We start from the raw sequence: 22560 nt of genomic DNA on the forward strand, positions 1-22560 counted from the left end.
GATTTAAAAGAACTAGCTCAAGAGCGCGGGAAAAAATTAAATTTAAAAGCGACTGTTACTGAAAATTTAAAATAATTAAATAATATAAAATTTAAAACTGAGCTAAGCAATTAAATACCGAAAATTAAAAATTATAAATATTAAAACAGGTTTAGGCATAAAACTCAAATTATGAAAATTCTAGGTGTCACAGTTCCTCCCTCCCTAATATAGAATTTCGTCCTCGAAATTCGAGACTCACCTAATAGTTCCGGATAGCGATATCTGATATCTGCTTCTGCTTCCCAAGTTGCCTCTTCATCCGAATGGTTCTGCCATCTCACCTTGATCATTGGAATCGACTTGTTACGGAGTCTTCTCTCCTGTCTATCCAAAATTTGGATGGGCCTTTCCTCATAGGTCATGTGAGGAGATATCCGAAGGGGTTCCAAACTGAGCACATGAGATGGGTTCGAGATGTACTTCCTCAGCATCGACACATGGAAGACATTATGGACCCCATCAAGGTTAGGCGGCAAGGCCACCCTATAAGCCAATGCCCCTACCCTATCCAATATCTCGAAGGGTCCTATGAATCTCGGTGCCAGTTTTCCCTTCTTTCCAAACCTCATAACTCCCTTCAGCGGCGCTACACGGATGAACACATGATCACCCACCGAGAACTCCAAGTCTCTCCTCCTATGATCAGCATAACTCTTCTGCCGGCTCTGTGCAGTCCTCATCCTGTCACGTATCTTGGCTGCAACTTCGGCAGTTTGCTGAACAATATCTGGTCCCAACTCCAATTTCTCCCCAATCTCGGTCCAAAACACCGGAGATATACACGGTCTTCCATAGAGTGCCTCGTAAGGCGCCATACCAATGGTGGCTTGAAAGCTGTTGTTATAAGCAAATTCCACCAATGGCAGTCTCGACTCCCAACTGTCTTGAAAGTCAATGGCAAAAGCTCTCAAAAGATCCTCTAGAATCTGAATCACCCTCTCGGACTGTCCATCCGTCTGCGGGTGAAAGGCAGTGCTATATAAAAGCTTCGTCCCCAAAGCTGCGTGAAGGCTCTTCCAAAAAGTTGAAGTAAACCGCAGGTCTCTATCAGACACTATGGAAACAGGGATACCATGTAGTCTGACTATCTCCCGGATATACAACTCCGCATACTGCGTCATCGTGAAAGTCGTCATCACTGGCAAGAAGTGTGCCGAATTTGTGAGTCGGTCTACTATAACCCAAATAGCATTTGAATTCCTTACTGTCCTCGGCAAACCAAAAACGAAGTCCATAGAAATGTTCTCCCATTTCCACTTCGGAATGGGGAGTGGCTTAAATAATCCTGCAGGTCTCTGATGCTCCGCCTTGACCTACTGGCACGTCAGGCATTCTGACACAAATCGGGCGATGTCACTCTTCATGCCCGGCAACCAATACAACTGCTGAAGGTCCCGATACATCTTCTTACTACCTGGGTGAATGGAGTACGGTGATGCGTGTGCCTCTTCCATGATAGTAGCTCGCAGAGAGTCACCTACGGGAACCCAAAATCGATCTCTGAACTTCACAATCCATCTACTACAGAATACAAACCACTGTCTTTCTCTTCAGCTCTCTGTCTCCACTTTCTCAGCTGCTCATCATCTGCTTGAGCAACTCTGATACGGTCGAACAATGTGGTCTGCACTGACAAGGCTGACAATCTAGGAGCCCTACCCTCAGCATAGAACTCCAATCCAAACCTCTAAATCTCATCCTGCAACGGTCTAGCCACTGACATGGAAGCAATCACTGCCGTCTTTCGGCTCAATGCATCTGCGACCACGTTAGCCTTACCCGGGTGGTAACTGATCTCACAATCGTAGTCCTTCACCAACTCTAGCCATCTCCGTTGCCTCATATTCAACTCCTTCTGGGTGAAGAAGTACTTGAGGCTCTTATGGTCGGTGAATATTTTGCACTTCTCTCCATAAAGATAGTGTCTCCAAATCTTGAGAGCAAACACTACTACCGCTAACTCCAGATCATGTGTAGGATAATTCTTCTCATGCTCCTTCAACTGCCTAGAAGCATAAGCAATAACCCTATCACGCTGCATAAGAACTGCTCCCAATCCCAACTTGGAAGCATCGGTGTATACCACGAAATCACCTTGCCCCGATGGCATAGCCAATACCGGTGCTGTCGTAAGAGCTTCCTTCAATACATCAAAGCTCCTTTGACACTCGGAACTCCAAACAAACCTAGAATTCTTCTTGGTTAATGCTGTCAGGGGCACTGCAATGGATGAAAAGCCCTTGATAAACTTCCTATAATAACCAGCCAATCCGAGAAAACTGCGAATCTCTGAAGCGTTTCTAGGTACTGACCACTCCTTCACTGCTTGAACTTTGGAGGGGTCTACCTCAACACCTCTCTCGGAAATGACATGACCCAAGAATGCTACTCTCTCCAACCAAAACTCGCATTTGTCGAACTTAGCAAACAACTTCCGCTCCCGGAGTACCTCTAGGACAGTCCTCAAATGCTGCGAATGCTCCTCTCTATCCTTGGAATAGATAAGGATATCGTCAATGAAGACGATGACAAATTGGTCCAAGAATGGCTGGAATACGCGGTTCATAAGATCCATGAAGACCGCTGGCGCGTTCGACAACCCGAACGGCATCACAAGGAACTTGTAGTGACCGTAACGAGTCCTAAAAGCTGTCTTAAACACATCCGATTCTTTCACCCTCAGCTGATGATTACTGGATCGAAGGTCAATCTTCGAAAACACAGAGGCCCCTTGCAACTGATCAAAGAGGTCCTCAATCCTGGGTAGTGGGTACTTGTTATTCACTGTCACCCCATTCAACTCCCGATAGTCTATGCACAGCCTTAAGCTTCCGTCCTTCTTCTTCACAAAAAAAACCGGTGCACCCCAAGGAGAGAAACTAGGGCGTATGAAACCCTTATCAAGCAACTCTTGAATCTGCTCTTTTAACTCCCTCATTTCCGCAGGAGCCAATCTGTACGGTGCCTTAGAAATTGGCACAGTACCGGGTACTAAGTCGATAGAGAACTCCACTTCTCTATCAGGCGGAATGCCTACCACATCGTCTGGAAAAACGTCCTCAAAATCCCTGACAATTTCCACATCTGAGATATCTGGACGCGGAGGCAACTCTGTCAAAGATATAGTGGCTAAGAACGCCTCACATCCGTCATGCACCAACTGTTTGGCTTGCATAAAAGATATGATCTGTGTCTTCCTCGAACCCCTGATAGCCTCAAACTGAAACGGTTCTTCTCTCTTTGGTCTGACCAACACTGACCTCAGCTGAAATTCGATCACCACTGCATTATTCGTCATCTAATCCATCCCGAGTATCAAGTCAAACTCAGGCATGGGCAACACTATCAAGTCTGTAACTACTGGTTGCCCTTGCAACAGGAGTTCAAGATTCCTCACCATTCTCCTAGTGGACAGTTCTTCCCATGATGGGATGGTCACTGTGAATCCACCAATCAGATCCTTGCACTCAATGCTCCGCTTGTAGGTAAAAGCCTCCGATATGAAATAATGGGTAGCCCCTGAGTCTAACAAGGCTCTAGTGGCCACCCCGGCTGCTAAAATTCTACCTGCATTAAAGGCAATTACAACCACGAAAAGATTGAAGGCAAATAGGGCAAGTCTTACTTAGGCACATTCTAAGCCAACACATTCCATACTCATAGTTATCTATTTCAACACTACCAATTAATCCGAAGCATGCAACCTAAAACAAGTTCTCATTCCAAAAAGAAAAGCTCATAATCGAACATTGCAACTAGGAATCAATTAAATTACCCTTATATAAATGCTCTAAATATTACCTATGGCAAGTGTGGTATCAGGATCGGCCTCCTCGGCCTTCATCACAAACACTCTCCCCTGAGTCGGCATGGCGCGCAATGGACAATCTAAAACCACGTGTCCTGGCTTCTTGCAACGATAACAAACTCCTGCACCTGCTAGACGCTGTCCAAGATGAGTACGATGGAATTTCAGGCAAATAGGCTTCTCCCCAGTCTTGGGAGGAGCGGGTCTCGGTGCCTTCTGACCCTGGGGTCGCTGAACATGATGTCCCTGGGGCCTATGGGCCAGATTCCCCTGAGGCCTGAAGGGTCCCTGATGACGCTGCAGCCCAGTAAACAGCCTCTTCCCGTGCTGCTGCTGCGGGCCATGAGATGGGAGCGGCCTCTTACTCTGCGCCTCAGCACTGATGTCCCTCAATGTCTGCTCAGACCTCAAAGCTCTTCTGAGTGCTGAAGCATAGTCAGCTGGCTCCGCCATGAGTACATCTCGTCGGATAGTGGGTTGTAGCCCAACAATGAAGTGCTGGAGCTTCTCTGCCTCATCATCTCCAATCAAAGGCACAAAGTGGCAACCTCGCTCAAACTTCACCACAAACTCAGCCACTGATAAGTCTCCCTGTCGCAGACTAAAAAACTCCGTATTCAAACGGGCTCTCACATCAGCAGTGAAATACTTTTCAAAGAAAAGTCTCCTAAACTCAGCCCAAGGCATGGTAGCCGTGTCTACTGTCTTCTCAACTCCCTCCCACCAGAGGGCAGCATCATCCTGGAGATGAAAGACAGCACAACGGACTCGATCCGGATCTCCCAACTGCATATAGCGGAAGATCACCTCAAGAGAATGGATCCAACCCTCAGCTATCAGTGGATCAGTGGTGCCAGCAAAGTCTTTCGGATTCATCTTCCTGAACTTCTCATACACATTTCTAGGTCCAGCCCTCGGAGCGTCCACATGTTGCTCTAGGATACGGGCTAAGCCCGCTAGCACCTGCGTCCCGACATCCGCAGCTCGTGGAGGTGGCGGCGGTTGAGGAGGTGGTGGATGCGAAGGACGTCCACGTCGAGGAACCATCTGTACGCAAGTTCAAATTCCCACAATCAAGTTTCATGCCTTAGAAAAAAATAAAGATTTCCTTTAAACTTTTACATGCTCGAAAATTAAAAAGGATAAGTGGAAATGAACTTAAACAAATAAAAAACATTGCACTTAAATCTTACAGACTTTGAGGCGAGATCCCTTTGAGTTTTGGCAACCGGTAGTAGGCACATACCCAACCAAGACCGAGGCTCTGATACCAACTGAAACGACTAGCTACTAGTACTCGAATAAATAAAAGAAAGTAATACTCTAATTATTACAGACTCTCAGACAGAAATGACACAGCGGAAAAATAAATGGAGCCACGGTCAAAGGCTTGCGCCTCCGGGAACCTCGCCCAGGGGATCCTACCCCTCAGTCCCCTGATACTCACCCTTACCTAAAAGGAGGAAGAAGTGGGGTGAGTCTAAAAGACCCAGCAAGATCAGGAAGGGGGGGGGGGGGGGATAACGAGTACTAAATAACTACAAGCACACACAGAATTCAAAATAGTGCGTAGTAAAATAACCGTTAGTGCCCCTGAACTTAAAAGTAATGAACATGTATCGAGAACAAATGCATGAATATGACATGTGCAAGACTAAGTCGAATAACTCAATAAATAACATAAAATGTACTGAACTTGGTCATATGAATTTTGAGTGAACTCCGATCCATGAATTGTGACTCTGTGATTGCGATCATGATCATGGCTATAGTGCACAATGCCGCAAGGAGGTTGAGATGGAACCCAACCCAATCTTGCCCTATTGGTAAGGGAGACCAGAATAACTCCGGCCCCACACAAACATATGCTAAGGTAAGGAAACCCATAATGAATTGGTAAGGGAGGCCAAAACGTCTTTCAGCCCCACACGAACACATGAATATGTAGTCACAACCATCTCACTTTGTTCATAAATATATCTTTTTCCTTTATTGAATTTTGAGACTTAGCATGCACATGTTGATGTAAAGTCGATAAAGATAATGATTTAATGAACATACAAGGACTCGATGGTGAATGATTGGAATGGTAATGTAGGGGAGTTCCAAGGGAGGGAATCTAATCCATGATTTAAAGTACTTAGGTAAATGGAGCAATACGCCCTAAAAGCTTACCACTCACTCCCTTCTTGCAAAAAGAAACTCCGCTCGAAAAAGCGTAATCCTAACTTCTTAACTACTCCTAGTCCCGAGCCTTTACCCAAATTTCAATCTCAACATTGTTTATAATGCTCAAACCCGAACAACAAGCTTTTGCCTTAAAATTCTGCTCTTCCTAAGACTCAAGGCCTAAAGCTTAGGGAAAACTCAACCAATTCAAATTCCACTCGAAGCATCAATTTCCTAACACTATAAGGTACCCACCAGCCCCGAGCCTTCGCCATAAAACAACCCCCTTCCCTGTTGTGAACTCGCAAGTGACCTGGACAGCAGCATGATCTACCAATATCCTACTCTACGCCCCTCCTCAAACCATTCCAAAGCCTACCAACTGTCCTCTGATCCTCAAGTCGCTTCCTAGCGTCAAAGTCACCACCTAGGCTCGTCCAAAACCCCCAAACAAACGTCATAACCCTTCACCAAATGCTCAAACCCAGCGGTCCCAAACTATCCCCCAGGTTGCTGCCACACTCAACCAGCAGCCAAGAAACAGGCCTTAGATTCTGGAAAAAGTTCGAACAGCCCCTAACCAAGTCTCAAAACGTATCCGACCCATTCTATTGCTACCACGTGAACTACGTATCACCCGTGGTAGCCCCTACATCATCACACCAACAAACACCATCAACACATGACAGAAAGCACGAACAAGGCAGCCAACATATTTCTGGAAAATTTCGAAAATTTACACTACCATGATAAAAATTCAATCCAAAGCTTTTAAATCGATTACTCTATACATATAATCATCATACAATCAACTACAATCAAAATCTCATGCAAAAGTCGATCGGTCGTGAGAAAGGATTTAACGCAGGGCACGCATACATCGTTCTTTTCCAAGAAATTCAAAAATGGGGAATGCAACGTAAAACACAAAATTCAACACACAATAATCGTAGGTAAAATGCGAGGAATAAATCACAATCTTGCCTAGACTAAACCAAGCAAAAATCGCAAGCTCTCGAACACGGACAAGAGCTGCGACGTGAGTGGAAAAACCGGAAATGGAAAAATCTGGGTAGAGGGAAACTCCGAGAACACGATCACTAGCTCCCCTTCCAACTGGTCATGAATTGATTTATGAGAAAAATCGATTCTAGGGGCGCTAGGATGGGGGTCGAAGAGCAGAATGGAGAACAGGGGAAAAATCGCTCCTCTCGGCGTGAGTGTGTGTGTTTTCGCGAGATGTGTGTGTGTGTTAAGTGTGTTAGTGTGTGTGTGCTTTAAAAAGATAGGGTTATACCCAACCCTAGGTGAAAATATCAATTAAATTTTAAAGTGTTAAACTAAGGTGATAACTCACATTTCCAAATTAATTCGGACCAAGATACACACTAGGATTTCTTAAATAAAAATAAAAGATCGAATTTGATAGTGCGAAATTAAAATACTAATCTTCGCAGAGATTTAAAAGAATTAGCTCAAGAGCGCGGGAAAAAACTAAATTTAAAAGCGACTGTTACTGAAAATTTAAAATAATTAAATAATATAAAATTTAAAACTGAGCTAAGCAATTAAATACCAAAAATTAAAAATTATAAATTTTAAAACAGGTTTAGGCATAAAACTCAAATTATGAAAATTCTAGGCGTCACATACCTGACCAGTTATTTGCTTGCATGTTAATCGATTCCAAATAGACAGAGGAGGTTTCGATTTCGATCACTTTGATAATCAACATATTGTAAAACCGACTAGAAATAGAATTCGGTTTCATTATGCGGTTTGGGTGTAAACTGAATTTTCACAGTTCGTCATGCATTCGAATTTGATTAGAATTACGAAAGATTAATCCGTAAATATTTGAATAGGTTTGATTGTTCTAGAAATAGTCCTTTGAACAAAGTAAGAGAATTCCCGTGAATTAAGATTAAGTCTGAGGCTTGAATCAACCACTTGTTACATAATTTTTCTGGTATATACGTGTGTCCTTGATCGAGCTTTTCCCAAATTGAATTTTAATCCAAAATCTCTGCCTCGTTTTTACTGAGTTGAATTTTATTTGCTATTTAAGTTTTAGTTTAAAATCTGAAATCACTCTTATTAATTAGTCTAGATTAAGTAGGAATAATCACATTCTGGTATTCATATTTATACAGTCCCTGTGGGTTCGACATCTGATTTTATTCACTATCTATAACTTGACTTGGTACGCTTGCCAGTTGATTTTAATCACACCGATTTTAGCGGTCAAAATTCGTAGTTTTTCCTGTCATTGTGTTTAACAGGAATGACCCATTCACATAATTCTGATAAAACTTGAATGGAAACTTGACTTTTTTCATCTCGGTAAGACAGACCCAAATACCCCATGCCCTTCTGGTTGAGATCTCATCTTCTCCGAAAGTGGATACCAAGGGTATTTCTTCAGTTTTAGGATCCTTGATAAATTTATGACTATTTATATCAGGTCTCCTCAGCTTGATGAAATGAAAGGGTTTGTGTGATCCTTTTCCTGTTGGTTCTGGAGCTGCACTGAAAAAATATAATTCTAGCACATCTCTTCTGGACAAATGATCATTCTTTACCCATGTTTCTTGGACTGCTTCCTGGATCCTTTTTGGTAACTGTGATATCTCCGGGAAGCCTGGTGACGTTGTATAAACTGTGGCCAAAGCCCCAAATTCATATCAGAGTTTTACATCCTTGGGATTGACATTGTTTTTTAGCCAAACCCTTGGATATATTCTTGCAACATCAACCCTGCAAGTGTTTGGGTTGATTTCACTCCTTGTATTCAATTAATCACACCTCTGTTGATAAAACTGGAATGGAGAAATAATAGATGGATTAGTATCAATCTTAGATTTTCCCTTGTCAGTGTTGGGCCTAAGATTAATCTCTTCCTCTTTTACCCTAGAGGCGGAGGGTTGACTTGATGAGGTTTTCTCGTCAATTGTTGCTTCATCCAATTCATCAAAAGCTGATGGTGGATTAGCACTTGTCTCTTGGGTTTTAGAATCCCCAACATCTTGTTCTACAACCAGTGACTTTAATTTTTCTTCTTGTAAAACCAATGGTTTTATCATTTCCTGTTTATGAGAAACCAATGGTTTCTCTATAGCCCTCACAATTAGCCCTTGAATAGCAGCCCATAGTTGAGTTTGGGCTTGCAAACATCCTGTGATTCGATTAGATACTTTGATCCAATCAGCTTGTTGTAACATGCCAGCAATTTCAGCATTAATGACTAACTGATTGAACTCGGTTTGAAGCAACCCAAGGTTTTCCCTGAGATTCCTCTGCATTTTCATGATGGAATCCACGTCACTGCCATCCATCCCTTGTTAAAAAAATATGCAATAATATTTTCATGAGATTTAATAATAACAATATCAAAAATATAATTTTGAAATAAAGCTTGCCATCTTAATAATCTAGCTTTCTCTGGTTTGGATTCAATCTTATTCCTTAAGAAAGCTTTTACTTGGGTATTATCAAATTTTAAGGTAAATTTTTGAGCAAGTAAAAATAAAGGCCATTTTTTAAAAGCCTTTTTAACTGAGTAAATTCCTTTTCATTTATATGCCATCTGATTCCCTCAGATTCTGTAAAAAGGCCGCTACAGTATCTCCATGGTAATTCCCCATCTCGAGTGAACTTAGTAAGGAATGCTGCCACCAATCGTCGCTGGCATCTGTAAATAATACCAAATAATCCTCATCTACTGGTATAGCCATTTTTGGGAGTTTCTTACATATCTCCTTCAGTTGATTTACCCCTTTATTATGTTCATCAATCCATATAAACCTTGCGTCCTTTTTTAACAAAGGACTGAACACCTTCCTGTACATTTCTAGGTTGTTTATAAACATCCTTGCAAAATTAACCACTCCGAGAAAACTTTGGAGTTGTTTTACGTCTTTGAGTTTATCTGGAAAATTTTGTACCATTCCACAATATGGGGCTGTAGAATTATTCCTGATTTATCAATATCAATGCCAAGGAATTTGATTTTCCTTGTTGCTATGACTGTTTTCTTTTCAGATAAAACCAGTCCTTCTTGTTTACAAATTTTAGAGAAAATCTCTAAATGTTTAACATGTTCGTCTATGTTTTTTGATGCTATAAGAATATCATCAATATAAACAAACATAAAGTTGAAATAATATTTAAAAAGATTATCCATATTTCTTTGAAAAATCTGGGGTGCATTAGCCAATCCCATAGGCATAACTTCCCAAATATAATGTTCTTGTGGAGTAGAGAAGGTTGTGAATTTTTTACTGTCTTCTTCCATCCGAATCTGATAAACACCATTTTTACAATCAAACTTTGAGAACACTTTAGCATTTCGTACGCAGCTTATTAAATGTTCTCTACTTGGAATAAAGTACCCATCAAACTCCAGGATTTTATTAATACCTTGGTAGTTAATAACTAGCCTGGGTTTTCCTCTTTTTATTTCACCATGATTTCTAACCAGGAAACCTGGGCTGCTATATGGTGAAACTCCTTCTTTGAGTAAACCAAGGTCCAAGTGTTCCTTGATAATCATTCTCATATCCCTTTGATCTGTTACGTTCATCGGGATAGGATTATATCTAACGAATTCATACTCTTTTCCTTCTTTTAAAATAATACTGGCTTTGAGTTGATTTCTATCCCACCATGCCAGAGGATGCTCATTTTAACTTTCTTTGAGCCTCTTTTTGACATCTTCAAGGGATACTGTGGGGACCTCGGGTGCTAATCTCAATTCTTAACATATAATCTATGTTAATCTCGGTCGGGCAAGAAGTTGAGAAGCAAACCAATTTATTTATTTTTTACCTGGGCGCGCGGGCGCGCCCATGGCTCGGGATAAGGCACCCATGGTGCCTTGGTTAGGCGCGGGCGAGCCTTTTGGGCTGAGCGGAAGCGCCTAGGCCTCGGAATCCACTCCTAAAAAGCTGAAAAATGAAGGTTTTGCCCCTGTTATTAATCTCAAACATCATCTAACTTATAAAACATGATACATGCTTCTAAGAAAACGCATGCACATCCATGAGCTAGGCAAGAAACTAAACATGGAACTTGATATACAACCCACAAGATCTTACATTATTCTTAATCTTGACAAACATACAAGTCTTTATGTTCAAGTGTTCATAGTACAAAACATATACATGATCTAGATAAAAAGGTTGACATCAACTCTACTTCATAAACCCGAAATCACCACATGCTAATCTTGCTATCTCGAGCTATTCACGACCTCTCTGTCCAGCTCCTGCCCCACCTATTACCATGCACACAAAAAAAACACAGCAATAGCCGAATAATTCTGGTGAGAAATAAAATTCCCAGTATAAAAAACATAACATGCGATATAGTAAACATGAATGCAATGCATGTTTCAAAGGTAGGCTATCAAGTCTGATAAAATATAATTTCAGTTCTTGGGATCCCAGGAAATAAAATCTTAACCAATCACCAACTCACCAATCGAGGTAACGTCAAGTATTTCATTTCCCCTGACTTTGGTGAAACTATTGAGTCATCTAGCTCTGGAAGTAAATCTACATTCCGTGCCACTCAACTATAGCCCTCCAAACGTCATATGCACTCTAGGCCTTTCAGCCCTTTGTGCTTTTCAGGCTAGAGTTCAAGATGAATGCAACATACTTTGTATGCATTAAAGACTGTAAAACATCTTGAAAATTTAATCAAATAAGCAAGAAAAGCAACAAAATCATCTAATCACATAAGGCACATAATCAAAAAAGTATGTGATTGACAAGGGAATACTCGAGAATCATATCTATCTCAAGTGTTCTATCCCATCTAGATATGCTGTCATTTATACCTTTAAATGTCGAGTCTGAAAGCACGTCAAATCTGAAAACATAACATGAAGAACGTATATCAAACAGTATTTTTTCGAAACTATAAGCAACTCAGTCCAACAATCATATATATCATGATTCCCCAACATATCAGCATGTATGTACACGAATAAACAAATATCAGAAAAGGGAGGGTTCAAATTTTTCTTCATAAAATCATAAGAAATCCGATCAACAGTATTTTTTTGATCCGTCTGCAAATACGTAATCAGTACTAGCTCAAACACATACATACTAAAAAATAATAACAACCCATCTTAAACATAAAAATAAAATATGAGAAAGCTCAATAAAATTTATACCAAAACTAAGCTCTCGGAGCGGTGATCGCAGATATATATTTCTTTCAAAATTCTGACGGCCGGATCAAAAGATATCGGAGCTTGAACGAGACAAAAATGGCGTTTTGTGAAGGTTCAACCGTCTTCTGCCCTTTTCCTTTATTCTGATGGTTATTCACTTGTAAGATGATGAATAAACAAGTGGGAATAAGATATATATTGCATATTTGTAGTTTAGTCCCTGAACTTTTGGCTATTTGCAATTAAGTCTCCGAAAAAGCGATTTAATTAAATTTCAATCCTTATTCATTTAATAATATTAGAATTTAATTCTAAACTCTAAATATTCCCAAATTAAATATTCTCGGATTAAAATTAAATAATCATGGGCCTTACATTTCTCCCCCTCTAAGACATGAGTTCGTCCTTGAAATTACAAGAAAGCTGTATATACAGTCTGTATACACATAAGATAATGAAATAATGGAAAGCAGAATAAGAACTCACATCAAAGAAACAAGTCTGGAAATATTTGTCTCATATCTGACTCAGTCTCCCAAGTCTATTCTTCTGTGGCATGTCGACTCCACTGAACTTTGACCAATTGAATCGTCTTTTTTTTTCTGAGCTGTTTATCTTTAAGATCAAGAATCTGAATAGGCTGCTCAAAATAACTAAGAGTCTCGTCAATTTCAGCTTCATAAGGTTGAAGAATATGGGAAGGATCAGGCTGATACTTCCGAAGCATAGAGACATGGAATACATCATGAATACCAGACCAAGATGGAGGAAGAGAGAGTCGATAAGCAAGATTGCCTATCTTTGCAATAATCTTATACGAACCGATAAAACGTGGAGATAATTTTCCTCTCTTACCAAATCTGACTGTACCTCTAAACGGATAAATCTTCAAGAAAACTCTGTCTCTCTGATCAAAATATAGAAGTCGTCGTCTGATATTCACATACTTTGCTTGCCTGTTCTGAGATGTTTTCATTCTTTTCTGAATCAGCTTCACCTTTTTAGTCATTTCACGAATCATATCAGGCCCAACGTCAGGTACTTCTGAGATATAATCCCAGTACAACGGTGATCGACATTTTTTTCGTACAGTGCTTCGAATGGAGCCATCTCAATGCTGGTCTGATAGCTGTTATTATAAGAAAATTCTGCAAGTGGTAATGAATCCTGACACATAGTACCAAAATCTAGTACTACAGCTCTAAGCATATCCTCAAGTGTCTGGATAGTCCGCTCTGCTTGTCCGTCAGTTTGAGGATGATATGATGTACTCAGATGCAATTGAGTACCAAGAGATTGCTGTAAGCTATGCCAAAAGTGTGATGTAGGGTCTCGATCTGAAACGATAGATTTAAGAACACCATTTAATCTTACCACTTTTCAGACGTAGATTTCTGCCATCTAATCATGTCTATACTTCATTTTGTACGGAATAAAACATGCTGATTTCGTCAACCTGTCAATAATCACCCAAATGGCATCGCACCCTCTGGATGAACGTGGTAGCGGTGTTACGAAATCCATAGAAATGTGATCCCATTTCCACTCTGGAATGGATAAAATATGCAATAGAGCACCTGGATTCTTTTTTTGAGCTTTTACCTGTTGGTAATTCAGACATCTGGATACAAATTCAGTCACATCTGACTTCATCTGTTTCCACCAATACTGCATTTTCAAATCATTATACATTTTCCTGCCACCAGGATGAATACTGAATCTACTGTTGTGAGCCTCTTTCAATATCTGTTGTTTCAATTCTGAAACATTTGGAACAACCAGTCTGTTATTCACATATAACACATTATCAGCACTAACTTGATATTCAGATTGATGCCCAGATCTGACCATATCAATCGATTTCTGAATATTCTGATCCACTTTTTGTGCTTCTTTGATTCGTATCAACAGCTCTGGCTCAGCTTTAATAGCACAAACTCTGATAGGCTGCATATCTGTCTCAAATACTAATCCAGAAATACAACATTGTTCTACCATGCGAGATACACCTATCGTAGACAAGGACAAAGAACATACCTTTCTACTTAAGGCATCTGCAGCTGCATTGGATTTCCCTGGATAGTATTTAATCTCGCAATCGAAATCTTTCAGTAAATCTAGCCATCTACGCTATCTCATATTCAATTCTGACTGCGAAAATTGAAATTTTAAGCTTTTATGATCAAAAAAGATTTTAAACTTCTCACCATAAAGATAATGTCGCCATATCTTCAATGCAAAGACAATAGAGGCAAGCTCCAAATCATGGATAGGTGATAAGTGCATTTTGTATGCATTAGTTTGTGATAGGTTTATGTCTATTTTATGTGCATTCATATTGTTTTTATGGGTTTTTATGTGTTTTAGTGCATGCTTGTGTATTTCACTCTCCGGGTTAATTTTGTAGGAAAATGGATTTCTGAAGAATGAATTACGAAGCAGCCTTGGTCAAAAATTCAAATTTAATTTTATAAAAATCCAAATTAGATCTTCACCGTTCACAACACAGTTCAAGATGTTTTAAAGCTGTTGTCAAAATTTTAGGTCGATCCGACGACTAAAACTTAAGATATAAATTTTTAACAATCATCGCGCGGAGCAAAAAAATCCACTCGCTCGAGCGAGAGTCTATGCTCGCTCGAGCGAGCGAGACGTGCCAAAAATCTTCCGAGACAGAAAGTTGCTCGCTCGAGCAAGAAGAGCGTGCATAATTTGTATTTTTGGAAACTCTTTCTCGGATTGGATGCTATCTTTTGAAGACCCTTGGGCATAAAAATACAAATCTAATCATCAGATTAAAGGGTTCCAACACGCAGAGAACACTGACAAGAGGCAAGAGGCGGCTAGGCTTGGAGATTTTAGATTTTCTCCATCGTCCTCAGAGTTTTTCTTTCTTTCTTCTTTTTGTTTGAATTCTAGTTTCAATTATTGAGTAGTTTGTTTTCAACCAATACGGCGTGATTGAGCCAAATAAATTCATGTAGAAAACTTAGATGTTTGTTTGGGATTTTTCAGACTTGATTTTATTTTATTGATTGTCATATTTATATTTGTCTTGTGAATAGTCTGATCAACTATTTTCTTGCATGTTAATCGATTTCAAGTCGACAGAGGAGTATTGATTTCGATCACTTTGATAATCAACATATTGTAAAACCGACTAGAAATAGAATTCGGTTTCAGTGTGCGGTTTGGATGTAAACTGAATTTTCACAAATATTTAATGCATTCAAATTTGATTAGAATTACGAAAGATTAATCCGTCAATATTTGAGTAGGTTTTATTGCTCTAGAAATAGTCCTTTGAACAAATTAGGAGAATTCCCGTGAATTAAGATTAAATCTGAGTCCTGAATCGACTACATGTTACATGATTTGTTCGGTACCTACGTGTGTCTTGGTTGTCTTTGTTTTAATTATTTTTATCTTCAGTTATTTTAATTTTTATTTCTTAATCAGTTTTTATTGATAAATTCTTATTTTATTTAAATCAAATTGCTTTTTATGATTTTGTCTAGATTAAGCTAAATAATTAATTCTTGAGAATTGACTGCAGTCCCTGTGGGATCGATACTTGGACTCTCTATCCACTTTACTATTACTTGACCTGGTACGCTTGCCACTAGATTCATATCACACCGTTTTAGCCGGTCAAGTTTTTGGCCCATTGCCGGGGACTGTTTAGTTAATATTAGGATAGATTATTTGCTTGAGACTAGATATTTTATTATTTTTAGTTTTTTTATTATTTATTTTTAATTTTATTGTTTCTTACTTTTGAGGTACTTGGAGATGGATCATCGACAGGTGTTCACAAGAATTTGCCAACAATACTCAGAGCCATTCTATGCTGTTTGGGGGAGATTCAATGAATTGGCGAATAATTTTCGATGTCATCAGTTTTCGAGCTACACCCTAACTCAGATTTTTTATGGTGGTTTGGATGAGATAACAAGACGTTGGGTAGATGATGGAGCTTTTGCAACTGGCAGTCACTTGTTCAACAGAGATGAAAATAGTGTGATGCACTTGTTAAATGATATGGCAGATTTCGACTATCATTGACATTGTGATCCTTCACTGCAGGGTTGGAGTTACCAATATCCTCCAGATATCAACTCTAAAAATTTTGCGAACCAACCACCTGAGCATCAAGAAGAGTGTATAGGGCGTTCTGAGGATCATATGGCTCAGTTGGAGAACATTGTGCGACAACAGATAGAGATAAATCAGTTCTTGGAAAGCCACATCAATTCTTTGAGTCTTCTGTTCTGGATGAACAAATTGCGCTCTTTATAGAACCATGTTCAGAGATTCTCCAAGAGACTGCAGCAATCCATGCTGATCAGTTATCATGGGCATGTGATCCTGCAGTAGTAATTGAGCCAGATCACGAGTACATAATTTTTGAGGAAACTTCTTGTGAGGATGAGCCAGAAGTGACAGTGGAGGAGGAGGAAATATTCAAGGTGAAAGATTTGACCTCGTCAATGGACTTTAAATGTACACCACTTGAAGATCTTTTCTTTTCAATGACGCCAATTCTACAACATTGCATCCTCTATGAGCTTCAGCCACGATTTGGAGTCTCTTTCCAAAAGAAAAAGTTCATGCCGAGTGTTGTTGGACCGACGAGATTCCCATGTCAATTTCACGCCAAGCTTGAGGGCGTAGGAAATCAAGACCCATACGTAGAGTCTTATGATTCTTACAATGGGCGGCAGCCGCTCTTTGATGGTTGCTACTGCATAGTCGGACATTAGACTATAAATTTAGCGCTGACTGGGAGGCAACCCAGTGTTCTTTCCCTTGTTTTGTATGTTATTTTTTGTTTTTGTTTTTTTTGTTTAATTTTTTACTTCTTTCCCATTCCAATTTGCCGAGCCTGCCGATATACAGAGTCTACTGCTGCTATCCCAACGGATACCGTCGAGGAGGAAGAGGATGAATCGAAAACCAAGGGAGTGTTATTTTTGTTCTCATTGTGTTTTTGTTTGTCTTTGCATTTGTGTGTTTGTTATGAATTCTGTTCATTGTTCTGAAGCATTGAGGGCAATGCTTTGGATAAGTATGTGGGGTAGACTAGTTCATTGCATTGTTTCTTGTGTTTTTGTTGCATTAGTAATGTTTTGTGTTTGTTTGCATCTAGTATGTTTTTGTTGTTGTTTGTTTTATCTTGCATGAGTAGGATGAGTCATAATAGCCAATGATGATAAGTTTATTTGAAAATTTTGATTTTTGAAAATTTTTTGCTCTTGACTTGACATGAGAAACTGTAGGTTGAACCGTGAATATTTATAAGCAATTGTGTTAGACTAGAGGAGTGTAACGAAAGATTTGATGAAGTTTCTGTCTATTTGACCATTGCACGGCAATAGGTTGTTTTTGGATCTTGATTGTGTTCTATGAATTTTGATGAGACTCTCATTTACACTTATGATCTTGGGCGCACCTAGAATTTTTTTTTTTTTTTTTTTACAACTCCATCTGGGCTTGGACAATGATTGAAATCCTAATCATTGTTCCATAGCTAAGTTTGTGGGTAAAATGGGGTTGTTGCTCTATCCGGGCTATAGACGAGGGGATTAGAAAAGAAATAAATTCTTGTATCCTAGCCAGTTATATCTAAGTCAGCGGATAATTATTGGGGCTAAAGCAATACCGGGTGAAAAATCCGGAGGTGTGTAATTCATTATCTCAAGGGAGGTGGGTTTAGTCTAGAGGTCGTTGGAAGGAATGGGCACTTGAAGAGTGAAACTTGCATTGATTTGTCATAGGTCGCTAAGCAGTTTTGAAACGAATTCGGTCTAAGTTGTATGAAACTGGAATGACAGTTCACACACACACGTTCACGTTAAACCGGAGGTGTATTATGAAAAGTGGTGCGCGTGAGTGATTTTGTTTTGTGATTGAACTTCTCGGAGGCTGTGCACATTCATGATTCGTCCTCACTTATGTTTTTGTTTGCATGTTGTTTTTGCATGTTTTGCTCGAGGGCGAGCAAGATTTAAGTATGGGGGTGTTGATAAGTGCATTTTGTATGCATTAGTTCGTGATAGGTTTATGTCTATTTTGTGTGCATTCATATTATTTTTATGTGTTTTAGTGCATGCTTGTGTATTTCACTCTCTGGGTTAATTTTGTAAGAAAATGGATTTCTGAAGAATGAATTACGGAGCAGCCTTGGTCAAAAATTCAAATTTAATTTTATAATACCAAAATCAAATCTGTACCGTTCAAAATCAAGTTCAAGATGTTTTTAAGCTGCTGTCAAAATTTCAGGTCGATCCGACGACTAGAACTTAAGATATGAATTTTTCAAAATCGTCGCGCGGAGCAGAAAAATCCACTCGCTCGAGCGAGAGTCTATGCTCGCTCGAGCGAGCGAGACGTGCCAAAAATCTTCTGAGACAGAAAGTTGCTCGCTCGAGCGAGCGAAACGTGCAGAATTTTTATTTTTGGAAACTCTTGATTGGATTGGATGCTATCTTTTGAAGATCCTTGGGCATATAAATACAAATCCAATCATCAGATTAAAGGGTTCAAACATGCAGAGAACGCTGACAAGAGGAAAGAGGCGGCTAGGCTTGGAGATTGGAGATTTGCTCCATCGTCCTCAGAGTTTTTCTTTCTTTATTTCTTCTTTTTGTTTGAATTCTAATTTCAATTATTGAGTAGTTTGTTTTCAACCAAGACGGCGTGATTGGGCCTAACAAATTCATGTAGACTTGGATGTTTGTTTGGGAATTTTCAGACTTGATTTTATTTTATTGATTGTCATATTTATATTTGTCTTGTGAATAGTCTGATCAACTGTTTGCTAGCATGTTAATTGATTCCAAGTCGACAGAGGAGGTATTGATTTCGATAACTTTGATAATCAACATATTGTAAAATCGACTAGAAATAGAATTCTGTTTCAGGATGCGGTTTGGGTTGAAACTGAATTTTCACAAATATTTAATGCATTCAAATTTGATTAGAATTACGAAAGATTAATCCGTCAATATTTGAGTAGGTTTTATTGTTCTAGAAATAGTCCTTTGAACAAATTAGGAGAATTCTCGTGAATTAAGATTAAATTTGAGTCCTGAATCGACTACATGTTACATGATTTGTTCGGTACCTACGTGTGTCTTGGTTGTTTTTGTTTTAATTATTTTTATCTTCAGTTATTTTAATTTTTATTTCTTAAGAAGTTTTTATTGATAAATTATTATTTTATTTAAATCAAATTGATTTTTATGATTTTGTCTAGATTAAGCTAAATAATTAATTCTTGAGAATTGACGGCAGTCCCTATGGGATCGATACTTGGACTCTCTGTCCACTTTACTATTACTGTGTGGCTTTAACTGTCTCGAAGCATAAGCGATAACATGACCTCACTGAATAAGCACACAACCCAGACCCCTGTGAGAAGCATCACAATATACAACAAAATCACCCGTACCTGATGGTATCGTCAAAACAGGTGCACTTGTAAGCCTCTTCTTCAACTCTAAGAAACTAGCTTCACAAGCTTCAGTCCAGAAATACGGCTTATTTTTTTGAGTCAATTGCGTAATAGGCTTGGCAATACTGGAAAAATCTCTGATAAATCTGCGGTAGTATCCTGCTAATCCCATAAAACTCCGTATTTCTGGTACTGATGTAGGTCTAGGCCAATTCAGTACAGCCTCTACCTTGCTTGGATCCACTGAAATGCCATCACCTGAAATGATATGCCCAAGAAACAAAACTTTCTGCAACCAAAACTCATATTTGATAAATTGGCATATAATTTCTCAGTTCTCAAAGTCTGTAATACGATTATGAGATGTTCCGTATGATCATGCACATTCTTGGAATATATAAATATATCATCAATAAAGATAATGACAAAGTCATCCAAATATTTCTGAAAGAATCTATTCATCAATCCCATAAATACTGCAGGAGCATTGGTTAAACCAAAAGGCATGACAATAAATTCATAATGAACATACCTTGTTCTGAAAGCAGTTTTAGGGATATCTACATCTCGTACCCTTAGCTGATGATATCCAGATCGCAAATCGATTTTAGAATAAACAGGTGAACCCTGTAGTTGATCAAACAAGTCATCGATTCTTGGCAATGGATACTTATTCTTCACTGTTCCCTTGTTCAGTTGACGATAATCGATACACAACCGCATAGAACCATCTTTCTTTCGTACAAAAAGTATCGGAGCGCCCCGGGGTGAAACGCCCGGCCTAATGTACCCTTTAGCCAGCAAATCTTCCAACTGGTCCTTCAACTCCTTCAATACAATAGGTGCCATTCTGTAAGGAGATTTAGATATCGGTTGCGTACCTGTCATTAACTCAATGCCGAAGTCTATTTCTGGAACTGGAGGCAAACCAGGAATTTCATCAGGAAATATATCAGAAAATTCATGCACCACTGGGATATCTGTCACTGTTGGACTGGATTTCAATACATCTACTGCATAAATCAAAAATCCTTCTGCCCCTTTCTGCAATAAACGGGACATAGATAACACAGATATCAAATGAATCTTGGCTCGAGAACCCTTACCGTAGAATTTCCACTCATTTGCCATGTATGGTCTAAATTTGACTACTTTGTGGAAACAATCTACAGTCGTTCTGTACTTGGTTAACATGTCTATGCCAATAATGCAATCAAAATCTGATAATCCAAGTACTATACACTCCAAATCAATCACATTTCCGTCATATTGTAGTGCACAATTTTGAATCATTCTAATAGATACGATTACTTCACCCAAAGGTAAAGAAATAGAAAAAATAGTAGGCAATGACTCAGACGATAAAGAATGCATCATAACAAATTTTTCAGATATGAATGTATGTGATGCACCTGTATCTATAAAAACATAGGCAGGATAACCATAAATAAAGAAGTTACCTGCTATGACATCGTCAGGTTCTGCTTGAGTCTGATCCTCACTAAGTGAAAATACTCGAGCCTATTTCCTAGGAGGTTGAGTCACAGTCTGGATTCCTCCTGGTCTGGTTTATTGTTGTGGCTGGAATGAATGCACTGATTGCCTTTCTGCTTGGGGGACTGGTCGAGAAGAACTTGCACCAGTGGTTCTGTCTGTTGCTCTTTGAGGACACACCTTGGCATAGTGACCTGCTTGGCGACAAATATTACAAGTACCTGATACACCTCTGCACTGATCAGTAGCATGTTGGCCACCACACTTACCACAAAAAACTCCTGCATCACTGGACCTCTGTCCTGCACCATACTGTCTCTGGCCACTAGAACTAGATGAACTACTGCAAGAATTCTTAAATTGCTTCCATTTAGTTCTGAATCTAGAATCCTTTCTTCTACTGCTTCCACCCTCAAATCTGGGAGATGGTTGCTGAAACTGTGGCGGATTCTGTGGCACTGATGCTGATACTGGCTGTTGAGATGGCTATGGAATGAACGGTGCTCCTCTTTGTCTCACTAAACTTGCTTCTTCTACCTTAGCTTTATTCAGTGCTTCAGCAAAGTTATTGGGTCGTCCGCTGTTCACCAGAGTAAACACATCTGGATTGAGGTCATTAATAAACTGGTCCGCCATAGCTTCATCAGTTGCTGCTATATGTGGGGAAAACTTCAAAAGACTTGAAAATTTTGCCACATATTCTTCAATGTTCAAATTGCCTTTCCTCATATTGGAAAATTCAGCACCCTTATCTTTTCTGTAAGAGACTGGAAAGAAACGTTGATAGAACTCAGTTTTAAAGACAGGCCAGGTGATAGTCGTACCTCAATGTTCCAAAGCTCTTTTTGTAGTAATCCACCAGCTCTTGGCAACTTCATGAAGTTGATGTATTACAAGTCTGATACGCCGATCATTGAATAATCAAGCGAGTCAAACAACTGTTCAATATCTTCTAGCCAATTCTCACAGTCAACTGAATTTTCTGTTCCTTTCAGTGTTGGTGGTTTGAATGATTGAAATCATTTCAATAGTGTTTCCATCGGTGTAGCAGTAACATCCATAGGATCAATAGATGTACTACCCTGTGCATTCTGAGGCTCAACCACTGGCTGAGGAATATCCACTGTCTGTCTAGTCACCGTTGCTTTACGAGGAGGCATATCTGATTGTCAAACAGATTAGTGCATAAACAATATCACATTATGCAGTTTATTCCATCCTTCTCTGATAAGCATTCTCATGCATTCTCATGGGAATTCAAGTTCTGATCGAGGATAATCTGGAATAATAGCTCATGCAAAACATACATTTATATTGAAAGCACATAATCATGCAATCAAAGAATTCTTGTAAACATAAAGCATGCTTGCATGTAAGACACATAATCATAGATAACAGACAATCTCA

At 39.4% G+C, this 22560-nt stretch overlaps 2 protein-coding genes across 2 annotated transcripts; both read right to left on the reverse strand.

Moving 5' to 3' along the window:
* Nucleotides 1-619: 619 nt before the first annotated feature.
* Nucleotides 620-3340, reverse strand: LOC140862583 (uncharacterized). The gene is made up of 5 exons (XM_073265612.1): nt 3080-3340; nt 2004-2533; nt 1579-1697; nt 747-1042; nt 620-628 (listed from the first exon to the last, which is right to left on the reverse strand). The coding sequence occupies exons 1-5, from the start codon at nt 3338-3340 to the stop codon at nt 620-622; spliced, it is 1215 nt and encodes a 404-aa protein (XP_073121713.1).
* Nucleotides 3341-4897, reverse strand: LOC140862584 (uncharacterized). The gene is made up of 2 exons (XM_073265613.1): nt 3844-4897; nt 3341-3609 (listed from the first exon to the last, which is right to left on the reverse strand). The coding sequence occupies exons 1-2, from the start codon at nt 4895-4897 to the stop codon at nt 3341-3343; spliced, it is 1323 nt and encodes a 440-aa protein (XP_073121714.1).
* Between the last annotated feature and the right edge of the window lie 17663 nt (nt 4898-22560).

Source organism: Henckelia pumila, chromosome 4 (assembly GCF_033568475.1).
Source record: "Henckelia pumila isolate YLH828 chromosome 4, ASM3356847v2, whole genome shotgun sequence".
NCBI lineage: Eukaryota > Viridiplantae > Streptophyta > Magnoliopsida > Lamiales > Gesneriaceae > Henckelia > Henckelia pumila.

What these genes read in the sequence shown, in the direction of transcription:
- LOC140862583 (XM_073265612.1), bottom strand. Translation starts at nt 3,340, where the DNA reads ATGACGAATAATGCAGTGGTGATCGAATTTCAGCTGAGGTCAGTGTTG. An exon ending in ACGTTTTTCCAGACGATGTG is followed by an intron (nt 2,534 to 3,079) that starts GTAGGCATTCCG and finishes ATCTATTCCAAG; the next exon opens with GATAGAGAGGAGCATTCGCA. An exon ending in AGCTGAAGAGAAAGACAGTG is followed by an intron (nt 1,043 to 1,578) that starts GTTTGTATTCTG and finishes GCCTTCACGCAG; the next exon opens with CTTTGGGGACGAAGCTTTTA.
- LOC140862584 (XM_073265613.1), bottom strand. Translation starts at nt 4,897, where the DNA reads ATGGTTCCTCGACGTGGACGTCCTTCGCATCCACCACCTCCTCAACCG. An exon ending in TGATACCACACTTGCCATAG is followed by an intron (nt 3,610 to 3,843) that starts GTAATATTTAGA and finishes CCTTTAATGCAG; the next exon opens with GTAGAATTTTAGCAGCCGGG.